At 28.6% G+C, this 16,066-nt stretch overlaps 2 protein-coding genes across 3 annotated transcripts in view; one reads left to right on the top strand and one right to left on the bottom strand.

The window, feature by feature from the left end:
* LOC127285007 (neuroparsin-A-like) overlaps positions 1–16,066 on the bottom strand; it is a 21,273-nt gene continuing 5,207 nt past the window's right edge. The window contains exons 1-4 of one of the 2 annotated variants that reach the window (XM_051310768.1): positions 8,371–8,737; positions 3,846–3,912; positions 3,162–3,294; positions 1–1,707 (exon numbers count right to left, since the gene is read on the bottom strand). In XM_051310768.1, coding sequence (XP_051166725.1) covers positions 1,516–1,707; positions 3,162–3,294; positions 3,846–3,895 — 375 coding nt within the window. In that variant the 5' untranslated portion in view covers positions 3,896–3,912; positions 8,371–8,737 and the 3' untranslated portion in view covers positions 1–1,515. Of the gene's footprint in view, positions 1,708–3,161; positions 3,295–3,845; positions 3,913–8,370; positions 8,738–16,066 lie in introns of those variants that run through there. The other variant, XM_051310767.1, reaches the window with a different exon arrangement.
* Positions 14,548–16,066, top strand: part of LOC127285004 (uncharacterized) — a 13,639-nt gene continuing 12,120 nt past the window's right edge. Inside the window, exon 1 of the mRNA XM_051310762.1 lies at positions 14,548–14,707. The gene's annotated coding sequence lies outside the window, so the exon portion shown is untranslated. The remainder of the gene's footprint in view (positions 14,708–16,066) is intronic.

A 16,066-nucleotide genomic window follows, 5' to 3' on the forward strand; every position in this document is an offset into this window, starting at 1 on the left:
TTTTAACACTTTTTTTTTATTTTGACAATTAAATACAATAAATGCTTAACATAAATTATCCAAAAATATCTGACCCTCTCCTTCTTATTAAGACATTTAAAACTCTTCTAAATGCACACTGGCTGACTAGTACATAAATAAATACGAGTATTTAGCGAGCTGATAATTTCAGGCACGCAATACTGAATTTCTCAGCACACCACAATGTTGAATATTGTTTTTTGTTTCAAAAATTAAATTGTATTTAATTAATTAAATTAAGTGTATCTCACAAATTTTTATTCTATTGCTCTTTAAATTTGATATTTTAATGTCAATATTTATATAATATATTATAATCGATAATATAAATATTTAAATTATTAACTAAGTATTAAGTATTAATATTAATTTAATTATTAAGTAAGTAATTATTATTTAACCCCTTAACTGCTGATGACGAAGATTTTGGCCGTCAAATCTTCGTCATCACAGTTAAGAGGTTAATAATAAACCTATTAAGTAAGTATCACTTAATTTAATTGTTTTAATAGTCCTTGATTTAATATTAAAATTAATATATCAATTTAATAATTTTTTTATAGTCGTGCGCGCCAAGATACTTATTGTTGGTATCTTTCTCTTTCTCTCTCTTTTCTGCCTTCTTTATATATATTATATATATATGATTAAGCAATTAAAATTGTATTTAAAATCTAAGAGAATAATTTAAAATAATTAACATTCATATAAAAATCGAAGCGTACACATTTAAATTTCCCTCGCTCATGAAGATTAAATAGCGTTACTATACTTTTGGCGCTAGATTTAAAAAGGTAGCAGAAATTATTTTTATAACTCGTTTAAATATTTCCATTAAATTATTTTTTGATAAATTTCAATAACATTATTTTTAATAATAAGGTTATCAGCTTCTAGAGTTTGAACTAAAGTTCAACTGATTCGTTAATTAAATTATCAACATTTTTTTTGCAAATCAGTTTAAATGGAGTTTTTTGATCGGGATTAGCCGCGATTTATCAACGTTTAGCCACAGCCAAAACTTTTTATAAGCTACCAATTTTGTTTCTGAGTCATATCATAATTTAATCTTTACAACTGTTTTTATAAACAGTAAACAATAACATGCTAAAAATTAATTTTGTTGTTTTTTTTCCAAAAAAAGAAAATTTTAACACAAAATTGTATTTATATGTTAAATTGTAGATTTTAAAAATTGAAAATAAAAATTTTAATTTACAAATTGTAAAAACTTTGATATATCTCAGAAAGTATATAATATTTAGAAAATATACATAATATTGAACTAAAATGAAACTTGAAATTAAAGTTCGCTAAATGAATGATGAAATTGCTTTAAATGTTGCACAAGAGGGTGGGGGAGATTTGGGACACAATTATCACAATTTTTCGAGCAGTCTAACTAATGAGATCTCTTTTTTATTAAATAAAATATGAAATAAATAAGACGAAATTTGAATTTGCCTAGCGTTGTTTTTTAGAATAATATCCTGGTTACTTCCCAAGAATAAGTTCATTGAAGCGATTTGGATGTGAGAGTTGAATTTCCGTGCGTGGTAGACAATTGTTAACGTAACAATCCAACGAGTCGATACTGCAGCCAACGCACTTATTGCAATGACAGGAGAGACCATCTCCGCAGACGCCATATTTATCGCCACGGCCACCACATATCTCACCAGGACCCTTAAGAAAAAATTATAATTAGATATAATCTTTTTTTTAAATATAAAATAAATTTAGATATTTGTTTTTATATCGTTTAGAACTTAAGAGGTAAAGTATAAATATGGGGACGCGTTCTGAAGAAAGGTAGCTAAGAAGCAAAATATTATAGGTTATGTTTATGATAGTTTGGAGTGTAACGATGTAGAAATTACTAGCAACATCTTTTTAATCCTGGATGGCGTAAGGTGAAACCGAACTTTTAGATTTCTTTCAAATTTATACTATGTGCGACTGAAACCGAGAAAACAAACGTCGTATTTCCTTACGTACTTTATTGTTTTCTTATTTAAGATTCTGTTATTTTATTTTGTTTAAGTTTTTTGGATGCAACCAAACACTAGCGCAATTTAAGAATACCAATATAGATTCTCAGAATCGAAGTGAGAAGAATCTGAAATACAACTTGAGGGTGCTGTTAAGCCTACTGGAGCTACTGAAACCAACAGCCTTTTATTTACAGCTGTTTGAAAATATTTTATATTATTTTATTATTTAATACTCCGAAGCTGGATATGACAAATATAAGATTTGTATTTTCAAATATAGTAAATAGCGTATCAGCGAGTGCGAATGAGCTGTTCTTAGTGAAAGGCGAATTTAAATAAATGCGCCCTTTCGCAAATGAGAATGCGCCCTCTGGCGAGTAGAATCCTATAAACCATATAACGAACGAGCAATTGAGTGGCGGTTCTCCACATTACTGACATCCAGGTTGAAGTACACGTTTTTGACTCAGTTTTAATAAATTAGTTTAAATTTTACTTTTTTGTCATAAAAATGCTAACAAAATTTGTTATGAAATTGGAAACAATATTCGAGAAGGAATTGATAAGGCGATTTCTCCGACTATGTTAAATAAAAAAAAATTGAAATTAAATTCAATAAATGTAGGGAAACGGTTTGGCAGCGTCAGAGATTTCGACTAAATATTATTTTTTTGTTTATTAAATTCTAAATAAGTTCGAGACTTAATTAAATTAATAAAATTTTCTTATTTCTATTATGTAATTTGTTTTGCCTCATTATAATAAAAGTAGTCAATGTTTCTAACAACTGAATTCTATCAATTTCTTTATTCAAGGTAAAACTGTTATAAACATAATCTATAATTCTTTTGCTTCTTAGGTTCCATTTTTCAAAACGTGACACATATATTTTAACAGTATTTTGTTTGGTAACAACAAACAAAACGTTCATTAGAATTATTTTTCCATAGGATCTTTAAAAAAATAATTATACCATTTAATTTCCATTTTTTATTTATAAATAATACAATATCTAATCTTAACAATAGTAAAAAAAAATTATTAATTAAATAGTTACTCTATAATCTATGGAAAAAAATTAATAAAATTAAATTTTTTTTTTGGAAATACAATAAGAAAATGAAAAATTTCTTTTCAATAACTTACCCGTTGACATTGCCAGACTTCACACAGTGAAGAAAAAGTGACGCCAAATTTACATTTGTCACAATCATCGCCACAAGTTTCGCACAATAATCTCTCCTCCTCTCGATCTTTTATCATTGGATGAGCAATGCATCTTGGAAAGAAATGAAGAATAATTTATTATTGCCATTGTCCGCATCAATGACTTTCTAAAAAACACTAATTAATAATAAACGATATAATCGCGTGAGCTTCGTTTATGGGATAAAAAATTTATTGTCATGTTAAATGTCGGTGCCCCCTTTTAATGAATTTTGCAATAAATTTTATCAAAATCGACAAAAACTTTCCTATAATTATAATATCATGCATTATTTTTATTTCTTTTTTTTAGCATTTCATGTTTATTTCTTACATCTGTTGTAATATATGCTAATAATTTTAATATTAATCTATTTGTTTTAATTATTATTTTAATAATTAAATAATTATTTAAATAATTGATATTATAATAAATAAAAAAACATAATAAACTGAATTGAATGATGATATGATTAATAAAATCAAATGAATAAAAGAAAAATAAAAAAAGTTTTTCTCAATAAATTATTTTTGACAGTCAATTAACAATTAGAACATTATTAATGAACAAGATAATAACATCATTATATCTAAAACTGAATAATTAATTAAAAATATACTTACAAGGGAAGTATTGTGACCAATAGGAAAGTACATATGCTCTGACTTGCCATTCTTCTACTCAGGAAATCTGTAATCATAAAAGAAATAAAAATTTTATTAGTGAATGATTTTTTTTCTGAATTTAATTAAATTAATTTATTCAGATTCCTTTGACTAAATAATAATATATGAAGTATTCTATAGTAAAAAAAAAAAATTTTTTGCAATTTGTCACATGCTCAGCCTTAGGTAATTCAAAAACAAAACGAATACAACTTCGTTCTAATTTATATTATTCAAGTAATCGGTTATGTCGTCGTGTACAGTACAGCCATAATTAAAGAAAGATCTTTGACTGTTTTTTAAACGCGTAAAGCGATTCCTTGTACTGGAAGTGGATAGAGAGCCTACAGGGCGAATTCTGGATACTCCAAATACTATAGCTTGAGTCTTAGCAGGGTCAAGAGCAAGGCCATTATCATTTTCTTATTTAACAACATAGTTAATGTTCGTTTGAACCTAATTTAGTAAATCATCTAACGACGACATAGAGAAGGGCAGATACAACTTAAAATCGTCCGCATGTTAGTGGTATTTAAAGAATTTAAATTGCTCACCAAGATCGGATATAAACAGTTTGAAAAATAATGAGGAGAGAGAACACCACATCTTATCCCAATCTTAGTAGTCACCGTTACAGTCAACCACTTTTTGATGATCTGCTTCATTCCAGGGCGAACCAAAATCAATTAGACTATAAGAATGATTATGAGCGACCATGAAAAACAGAAGTACCTGTAGAGTAATGCATTGGCTAAATCCGTAAGCGGTTCTGATTGTTAGCGCTCAGCGAGAAGTGTTTAAAGCTGTGGTAGGAGGAAGCTGAGTGTCTTCAGAGGATCGACGAAGAGATCGACAAGATGGTAAACTCTTGCGAAGTTCAGAAGAATGTCAACATAACTATTAAGGACGGATTTAAGACTCTTCAGAATCTTGTCAGTCAGTGAGGCGAAGACAAAGCACACCCTATAGCAGATAATGAAGAAAGCAACCTTGGTGGTGTTATAGGCAATGTGGAGGTGAACCGAGAAGAGCGTATCCATTAGAAACGGCTTCGGCGAGCAGTCATAGAAGGGCAGAAACGAAGAAATATTTCTAGCAGACCAGTAAGGATTGACGCCGAGGAGAAGAAGAAAAAACAAGTGGAAGCACCTCTTGTTAAAAAGATAGCAAAGGTGACAGTATAGTACCGAATTCTAAGCAAACCAGTAAGAGGAAAGCGACGAGTAGATCTAGAATGGTGATCCGAATCGCAACAGAAACAACGTATGCTGACGTACTCTCTAAATTTGAATCAGTGAAATTTCACTGGTGAACCAGTTATAAGTATACCACTGGTTTCATTCAGTGAAAATTTCACTGAAAATCAGTGTATCTTCACTGATTGACTGAGTTAATCACTGAGTTAATCACTGATCTTCACTGAGTTATAAGTATACCACTGGTTTCATTGAGTGAAAATTTCACTATCAATCAGTGAAGATACACTGATTTTCAGTGAAATTTTCACTGAATGAAACCAGTGGTATACTTATAACTGGTTCACCAGTGAAATTTCAATGATTCGAATTTAGAGAGTATTAAGCAAACTTCGGAGAAAAGTGAATCCGGACGTCAGCCACACGAAGGTCGTGGGTGCAAGACCTAAAAGACAGGGATATCTCCTGATTAAAATCGGAGGAGACTTCAATAAGGAGGCATTCACCGCTGAGGTCACCAAAAGGTTGGAAGCATGGGAAGGTGCAGACCGTGGATTGACAGATCACACTGGTGATCCGCGACCTGTATTGCCTTACCCAGGAAGAAGAGGTCCAACAGGCGTTGGCGGAAGTGCTCCAGAAGCCAGGAAGCAGGAAGGTAACGGTCCTAGGACCCAACCGACGAGAAATGAAGCTCGCGGTTGTAGTCACCGATCCAGAAGAGGCGGACAGGCTGGAGAAATTGGGATGCATAAGGATTGGCTTTATGTGTAACCTAATAAAAAGAAGGATGATAGTCGTTCGGTGCCACCAGTATCTGGCGTACGGCCACATAGGAAGAGTTTGTAAGGCAGCGGACAGGTCGTCTGCGTGCTTCAAGTTGCGGTGAAGTCGATCATAATTTTGCAAACTGCAGTAGAAGCCCAAGCTGCTTCTTATGTAGAGAAAAATATGGTGATAAAGTAAACATTAGCCATATCGCAGGCAGAGGTGGATGTGGAGTCTTCAGGATGATCCTTGAGGATTTCAAGAAGACTCTCGCACGAACAAAGAAGAATTACCCCAGAATGTTCGGTAACTACAAGGGTCACGAAAGCGAAATCACAGGGACCTTCATCTACGAAGTTTAAAGCTTGACGGCAGTTCCGTAGTGTGAGAGTTAATCTAGCCAAAGGGTGTGGTTTTTAGTGGGTCGACCAGAACAACAAGAGTTTAAATCACTAAAATAATCACAAGACAAATGTTATTTTATCAATAAAAAATATACATACATCTGTATCATCATATAATAAAAGTAATTCTTTTCCCTCATCAAGCTTATCCCGATCTCAATTGTTTATAAATTAATTTAAATTAGAGATCTATTTAGATTAAATTTAATTAATAATTAATGGCACCGAGTATTAGATTAATTTTATATCCAGGTTATAATAATAATTATTATTTTTAAAAAAATTATCCTAAACTATATTTTTATAAAAAGTTATTATCATTTATAATTAAGAAAAATCTTCAAATAGTTGAGAAGAATAAAAAAAAGTATTTTTAAAATATATTTTTCATGAAATGGAAATAAAAAGTACAATTATAATTAGAAAATAAATTTTTCTAATTTCGAGGAAACTCTCTTGAATTATAGACAATATGATTTAAAGGCACATGTCATTCTCGCTTGCGGATACAATGTACAGTTTCATCATTCGAATATACTCTTCACGTGTTCTTGACAAATATGGTACATGCACAAAAAAAGGAGAAAAAAAATCATGTAAAAATGACTTAACGATTATCGGAATGTTTTGTAATACTTGAGCGCCACCAAGTCCGGGAAAAAGTTATTTCTTAACTGTTAAATAGAGATTATTTTTTGTTTTTTTTAAAGCAACATTTATTACCCTAATATCACTAAACACTATCATTTAAAGAACATTTTTTTTTCTTTCTACTTTGTTACAATGTGTATAGAAATTCATTCATTATCGTTTAATTTATTATTACTTCTAAATTTTCATTAAATCGAAATTTTATACTTAATACTTTTTTTATTATATTTGTATAAATTTTTATTATTTGTAACGATTGTTAGAGAAAAATTTTTTTTCATGATTTATATAAAAATTTGTTATTTATTTTATTTATTTTATATTAAAAATTTTATTAGAATCAGAAATATTAATTAATAACTTAGGAGAGTACATATACATATATATACATATATATATATATATATATATATATATATATATATAATTGTATGTAAAATACTTATATAATACAATTTGCTAGGTAAACAAAATACAGTATTATAATTAAATTCAAAAAAATCTATCAAAGTTCAATTTAACTTAATTAATCGTTATTTTATGCAACAAAATTATTTTTATTGTTTATAAATTGATATCATTTTATATACAAATAATTGTTATTTAATTAACTTTGAATATAATAATAATAATAATAATAATAATAATAAGAAATAAATAATAATAGTAAATAATAACGACTGTGTGTTTTGTTTGTGTTTTTATATTTTAAAAAGTAAATTATTTATTAATTAATGAATGGAAGGGGATGAGAATAATTAATCACTGATTGAATGATTGTAACGAACAAGGAAAACTTTTCCCATTATCTGGGTCTTGTACCGTGAACTGTTTACTACAAAATCACAATCGGACCTCATAATGAACAACAAAACTTACGATTAAATGAGCCGTAAATTTTTTTAATAAAATTTTTTTTTGCTAACCAAAAGAATAATTTTTTTAACTTTCTACCAACAGGAAATAAAATGATAATAAAATTTATTTCAACTTCTTAAAATGAATAGAAAATAATACTAGAAGGTTTATTCATATTTCATAAATATTAATTTACATTAATAAATTGTAAATTAATTATTTATTATTTTTATTAACAAAGTTTCATTTTTTCGAGAAATTTGAATATATTCTTTTTTTTATTGAAATAATGAAGCATAAAGTATTTTTTTCTATTCTAATAACGATCAAGTGAAAATTTTACTGTTATTTACTTTATTTAGACGAATTACAATTATTATTAATTATAAAGTAATAGATCCTGCAAGAGACGTCGATGCCAGGAAGTTGTGATTTTCTCTTAGAGATGTCAATGCTTTTTTTTTAAATAAAGAAATTTTTTTAAAATTTCAATTATTTTTATAATTTAATTTCCATTTTAGTTCATTTATTTTAAATTATTTATTGAATACAATTTGAATTTTTTTAATAATAATAAAACTGGAATAATTCTTTTTTTAAACTCACCGATTTTTTTGATTAGAAAGATTACCGGAAATCATTCAGGACGTCCATAGGCTCGACATCCTTTCTTGATTCTACTGTTAATTTTTTTTTTTATTAACAAATTCCACTTTTGCACATTTAATTAAATAAATATCATTATTAAAATAAAAAAATTGTTTAATACTTTTTATTGAAAGTCACCATTTTCTCAAAATGAGAAAAAAATAGTTTCCAAGAAAACAGTAATTTCCATCATTGTGTGAAACTTCAGTTTCGCCTGAAATTTTATAGGTAATTAAAAATACCTTATAATTTTTTTTTATCTAAAAAAAACAAAATTAATTTTTAAAAAAAAATTATTTTCTGCCGTTCTCGACTGTTTCGAGAAGCGGATGAAAGTGACCAGTTCTATCTTTCAATGATCCCCACTCGATTGTCGTTTGAGAAATTCTTTATAACTTATTCTCAATAATCGTCTTCTCTCGAGCAAAGTCTAAATTTATCAAGTGACCAAATTTTTTCTAAAGAAATTTTTTAGTGTAATCAATAAAGTTCTGTTTTTTGAATAATATAGCAACTTTCTAAAATTAAAAAAATTTTCAAAAAAACTAATTTTGAACAATTAGAAAATTTTTTTGTAATCAAAATTTGATTAATATTTTTAAAAAATTATATTATAATAGAAATATTAATATTATAATATAATATCTTAAATAATAATCTCTTGATTAACTGATATTTCTTAATATAACTAATCTTAACTTAACTGATATTCGCATTACTCTACACGAGAAAAGGGACTTTAGAGACAAAAAATTTTAAGTTATGTTTGTACTTTTTTAATTGAAAATACACAAAAAGGATCAACTCTTAATAGAATCCGTTATTTATGTTTTTTATTAGATCCAAAATATTTAATAGTAACTGATTTTGATTTTACATAATTTGAATTGAACGTTTAATCAAGCTTAAACATCATTAAACATAACCTAAAATTTTTTGCCTTTTAAGGTCCCTTTTATCGTGGAGTGCCTCATATTATTTTAAGTTACAATTTAATTAATTTTGTTATAAAAATTAATTTATCATTAAATTTTTTTTTTGAATATTTATAATATTTTAATTATACAAATAAGGAAAATAGATGAACGACAAAAGTGTTCTATGATTACCTTGAATTATTTACTTAGATTTTCGTAACGGAGACTTTATACGCTTGAAAGCGCAAATGTCAAGGGTTGAACATATTATTACTGTTAATTAATGTTCACAGAGCAGACATCGATATACTCATTAAGAAATCGTGACTTTTAAGTTATAAAATATCTGTATATTATAAATGCATAAGGAGGCCAGTCCTCTTTTGATGATTATATATTTCGAGTTTCATTTTTTCATGTATTTTATTCAAATCCCAAACTGTAGTCATAATAAATTCAATAAATTTAATTATCTCTTACGAGATTATTATTATCTACCCAAATACAAAGTGCAATTAATTTTTAGAAATTAGTTACACTACATTTTCAAATCAGTTTGTACCATCTATTTCTGTTTAAAATTATCTCTGATAGTTTACTAATTTTAACGAGTATAATATTACTCTTTTCATTATAATAATGATTAATTATATGATTCAATTCATATAAAACTGGCTTAAATGATAAAAATCGTGGATTGTAAATCACAAAAGATTAAGCAACTTTAAGTGCGATTATTAGATGGATTGGTAGTCGTGTATAGAATCACATCAGAATGTGAATATACATGATTTTTTTCGAAGGAAGTGGAAAATCTGCATAACCCTTAGTATTCCAGGCAGATATTTGAAACCCGGTGTTCCAAAGTTATGTGGGAATAATCGTTCTTGTTCTGGTCGACACACTAAAAACCACACCCTTTGGCTAGACTAACTCTCACACTACGGAACTGCCGTCAAGCTTTAAACTTCGTAGATGAAGGTCCCTGTGATTTCGCTTTCGTGACCCTTGCAGTTACCAAACATTCTGGCGTAATTCTTCTTTGTTCGTGCGAGAGTCTTCTTGAAATCCTCAAGGATCATCCTGAAGACTCCACATCCACCTCTGCCTGCGATATGGCTAATGTTTACTCTATCACCATATTTTTCTCTACATAAGAAGCAGCTTGGGCTTCTACTGCAGTTTGCAAACTTATGATCGACTTCACCGCAACTTGAAGCACGCAGACGACCTGTCCGCTGCCTTACAAACTCTTCCTATGTGGCCGTACGCCAGATACTGATGGCACCGAACGACTATCATCCTTCTTTTTATTAGGCAACACATAAAGCCAATCCTTATGCGTCCCAATTTCCCCAGCCTATCCGCCTCTTCTGGATCGGTGACTACAACCGCGAGCATCATACCTCGTCGGTTGGGTCCTAGGACCGTCAACTTCCTGCTTCCTGGCTTCTGGAGCACTTATGCCAACGCCTATTAGACCTCTTCTTCCTAAGTAAGGCAATCCAAGTCGTTGATTTCCAGTGTGACCTGTCAATCCACCGTCTGCACCTTCCCATGCTTCCAACCTTTTGGTGACCTCAGCGGTGAATGCCTCCTTATTGAAGACTCCTTCGATTTTAATGAGGAGATCTCCCTGTCTTTTAGGTCTTGCACCCACGACCTACGTGTGGCTGACGTCCGGATTCACTTCCCTCCGAAGTTTGCTCAGTACGTCAGCATACGTTGTTTCTGTTGCGATTCGGATCACCATTCTAGATTCACTTGTCGCTTACTTCTTACTGGTTTGCTTAGGATTCGGTACTACTGTCACCTTCGCAATCTTTTTAACAAGAGGTGCCTCCTCTTGTTTTTTCTTCTTCTTCTTGGCGTCAATTCTTTTCGAACTACTAGAGCTTTTTCTTCGTTTTTTGCGCCTCTATGACTGCGCATCGAAGCCGCTTCTCATGGATACTCTCTCTTTACCGTCTTCGCTCTTTTCGGTTCACCTTCGGATAGCCTATAGCGTCATCAAGATTGTTTTCTCAATTATCTGCTAGAGCGTGCTCTGTCTTTGCCTCACTGACAAGATCTTGAAGAGCCTTAAGTCCGCCCTTAATAATTATGTTGACATTTTTCTTCGATCCTCTGAAGACACTCACCTTTTTTCTATCTGAGCTTTAAACACTTCTTGCGTTCTTCTTTGATTGTATTATAATACAATATTGATATAATAATATTATAATGTAATATCTGGAAAATATTATACTTTGTACACTGAACGGCTCGAGTCTTAGCCCAGTGTCAATGGAGTTTGTACTTGATGCGACCGCTACGCCGAAAACCGTAAACATTCAGGACTGTAATACGAATAAAAAAAGATAAGGACTTTCACTGAGAACGTATAATGCATAAAGCAACTAATGTTAACTGATGAATGATACACTTAAAATAGACGCTCCTGACGTTTTACCACGCTGCGACACCAACGTATCAAATGAATGGAGTTTCCAGTGGAAACAACCACATAGAATCCGTTTATGCATAATCGGAAAAAGTTGAACTTTTTTTGCTGGATTTGTCTTAAGTGGAATAGGAAAGGGCAAAAATATCGTATTGTCTTGTTCTATCTCATTTGATATGTATCCTGCACACTAAGACGACATGTATAGTTCGAGCAGCTCAATCCGGACATCAGCTAAACAAGAGTATTGACTGCTAGAACTACGAAAAAGGGAGACCTTTTGATTAAAATCTTAGGCGGCTCTAACAAGAAGGTATTTGCTATAGAAGTTATCAAGGCGGTCGAAGACGGTGCTTTGAGTACCCAGTGGAAAATTTACCATTGGCTTATCATTGGACCAAAAGTGGGAGCCAATGATTGACAATGGTATGGACATCCCAAGGTTCAGCTAATGATTCGCCAAGACAAATCATTGGCAAATGTAAGTACTAGACTATATTGGCTGAATGTTGGATGAATATTGGTTAATCTTGGCAATTTTACACTGAGTAAGGACACTTAAGTAGAGATTGTGAGAAGGAGAACAGATAGGCTACGAGCTTTAGGTACAAAGAAGTCGACCGTAAGTAAATTGTAAGAAAAGTGGAAGCTGCTTCTTATGTAGCAAAAAGTTCGGCAATAAGGTATTAATCAACCACGTCGCAGACAGAGGAGGATACTGTGACTTTAGGTCAGCCCTTAAGCAGGCTAAGAAGACTACACATGTATCCTGTGTAGTTTTTTTATAGGACCCTATAAGAAATTCTACATAGAACACATGTACGGAATCCTCATAGGAATTTCCAATATCCAGTCTGTCTTAAATTGCATCAGACTTCGAATTTTTAAATTTTTATTTCTTATTAATCAGTAACCCTAAAAACTCTCAGAAACCATGTTAGAAACAAAAATCAAGAAGTTAAAAAAATAATTCAATATTGTAACCGATAGTTTGAATTTTTCAATTCGTCATCATCAACTCTAAAAACCTCTACAGATATACCTGAATTGTTTTCTGAAAAACTAACAAAAAAATATTTACAATTAACATTACTGCAATTGCAATTATACTCGCGTGGTTTTGAATCATTTAATGATTATATATTTATATATTACACTTCCCGGAAGTTTAATTATATAAATCTAAGTTGGCGGGCCAAAATATTGTCAACATTGTTTTAACGTAGATATGAATCTATTTAAATGAGTGTATGTACATATATCAACAAAGTATTTAATTCATAAATAAAGTTTAATAGTGGGCGTATTGGGGAGGGGGTGCTGTTTTATGAGAATATGTAGGGTCAAATTATACGTGAAAGTATTATAAATATTATACATAATACATAATTATATATATATTTGTACTACAATTTTTTGTTAGACAATTAAAAATAAAAAGATGAGTCAAACAACAAATTTCAAGAATGCAAAGCATTAATGATACATTGAATTCAACTATCAATATCGATATATCGTGATCGACATATCAAAACCAATGTTTATATATCTAAATTCAATATCGATTTATTTAATATTACAATCGGCCTATCGAATATATAAATATCGATATATCGAATATCCCTATTTATCTATCGATTACTTAAATTGATGTATCTATTATCACTATCTATACATTAGGTTTCAAAAACTAGTTATCGAATATCACTATCGATCTATCGAATATCAATATCGATATATCGAAAACAACTTTCGATTTATCGATTACCAATATCAATATATCGAATATTAGAATCGATCTAGTGATTACCAATATCGATATATCGAATATTACTATCGATTTATCGATTACCCATATCTATATATCGATTACCCATATCGATATATCGAATATAAACATCAATACATCGAATGCCACTATTGATTTATCGATTGCCAATAATCGATATATCGTATATCAGTATCGATCTAGTAATTACCACTATCGATATATCGAATATTACTATCGATTTATCGATTACCCATATCGATTTATCGATTACCCATATCGATTTATCGATTACCCATATCGATATATCGAATATAAATATCGATACATCGAATGCCACTATCGATTTATCGTTTACTTTAATCGATATATCGTATATCAGTATCGATATAGTAATTTCCAATATCGATATATCGAATATTATTATCGATTTATCGATTACCCATATCGATATATCGAATATAAATATCGATACATCGAATGCCACTATCGATTTATCGATTGCCAATAATCTATATATCGTATATCAGTATCGATCTAGTGATTACCAATATCGATATATCGAATATCACTATCGATTTACCGATTACAAATATTGATCTATCGATTATAAATATTGATGTATCTATTATCACTATCGATATATTAAGTTTCAAGAACTAGTTATCGAATACCAATATCGATGTTTATAAATATTATTATTATTATTATTATTAATATTATTATTATTATAAATCTTTTTCAGAAAATAGTGAAATTTTTTTTAAAAAGAAATAAATTAGAGAATCTAAAGAAAATTCTAAATAATTTATTAAAAAAGTAGTAAAGAAAAATTAATTGAAAAATTTTTCAATAAAAAAAACATAGGATAGGTCGTCGTGGATCAATGAATGATCTCAAAATTCGTGTTTAAATTTAATCTAAAATTAAATTTGGCGTCTTTTGCGTAGCTTTAGGCCCTTGCCAGATTTTCTTACTATATATCCTTTCTTTAATAAACAGAAATGTTCATTGCCGCAGTATCTCATAGAAATTCAAAGCAATTGGACGTGTTTTATCTAAAATATCCAAGTTGTTTCATTTTTTCTTTTTAATTTTGTTTTTAAACCTGTGCATATAACGTGGACCACGTATTATAAGGGAACGTGAAAACTATTTTCTTAAAAGGTAACTTTATTAATATTACTACTGGTTATTAATTAATTAAAATATTTAATTATTATTTATTTATTTTACATGTCAATTAATTTATTTAATTTTTTTTATTTATATTAATTTTAATAGATTTTAATAAAAATTTTGTTTAAAAAAAAAGTTTTAATGCATTTTTTATGATTAAAAAAAATTTTTTAATTTAATAATTATTTTTCAATAAAGAATAGTTTTTATTTATTTATTATTTTTAGTCTATTGATCAAATGACGGATGATTGCAAAATTCTTTACAAAATTGCAAATTCACAAAAACACGTGGCACTAATGCTTTTTGTTACTAAAGAGCCAAAATAATTACTTTCACGTGTGTACAAAATCAGAGACGTCAAAATATTTATAAGGAACGAAGAAGATTGTTTTTCTTTTTTTTTTTTTTTTTTAATTTTTTGAAAAAACAAATGTTCATTCATTTTTATCAAAATTTTTTTAATTTTTAACTGTCGAATGTGAATTTTTGTTAATTTTATGAAATATTAGTAATATAAATAAATCTAATAAAATTAAAAAAACCTAAAATAAAATAATCGGTGTTAATAATAATAATAACAAAAATAATAATTATTTTAATAATATATTGTTATTATTGTTAAGTAATTGTTAACTTTTGTTAATTTCATTAAAATATTCAAAATGTTTAATAAAAGAAAGAAATATGAAATAAATTAATCGATTTTTAATAATAATAAATTAATAATAATAATAAAAATAATTATTATTATTATTGAAAAAAATTATATCAAATTATTGAAATGCAAGTATTTTTAGATTGTGGGTTATTTTTAAAATTGTATTTTTTTGAACAATCAAGTTAAAAAATACATTTTTTATTGGAAGGAAAAAATTTTTAAAAATATTATTGTAAATTGTGCGCTCTTCCTGTTTACAAAATTTGAAGAGAAACGCATTTAATGTAAACTTGATTACAGAAAGTTCCAATTTGCGTTGTTTTAAACATTAAAGTGTTTCGAAGATTTTTGTATATATTACATTAAAGTCAAAAATTTCAAGTTCAGATCAATTTGAATGTTTTATATTTTTTTAATCATACATTTAAAAGAAATTGTTGTTTTTGCAAAGATAAAAGAATTTCAAGACTCTTTAATTGAAAATATATTTTAACTTATATTGTAATTTTAATAAATTTTTAATTTAAAAATTCATTAAAATTAATTATATAAGTTAAGTCAATTGTAATTAAAAAATAATTAATAATTATCAATATACTATTGCTAATCATTTAATTAATAATTTATTAAATGATTTTTAATTATTAATTAATATCTTTATTGTACAATAAACGATTAATTTTAAT

Source organism: Leptopilina boulardi, unplaced genomic scaffold (assembly GCF_019393585.1).
Source record: "Leptopilina boulardi isolate dan_hultmark-lab unplaced genomic scaffold, ZJU_Lbou_2.1 LbouV2_327, whole genome shotgun sequence".
Lineage (NCBI taxonomy): Eukaryota > Metazoa > Arthropoda > Insecta > Hymenoptera > Figitidae > Leptopilina > Leptopilina boulardi.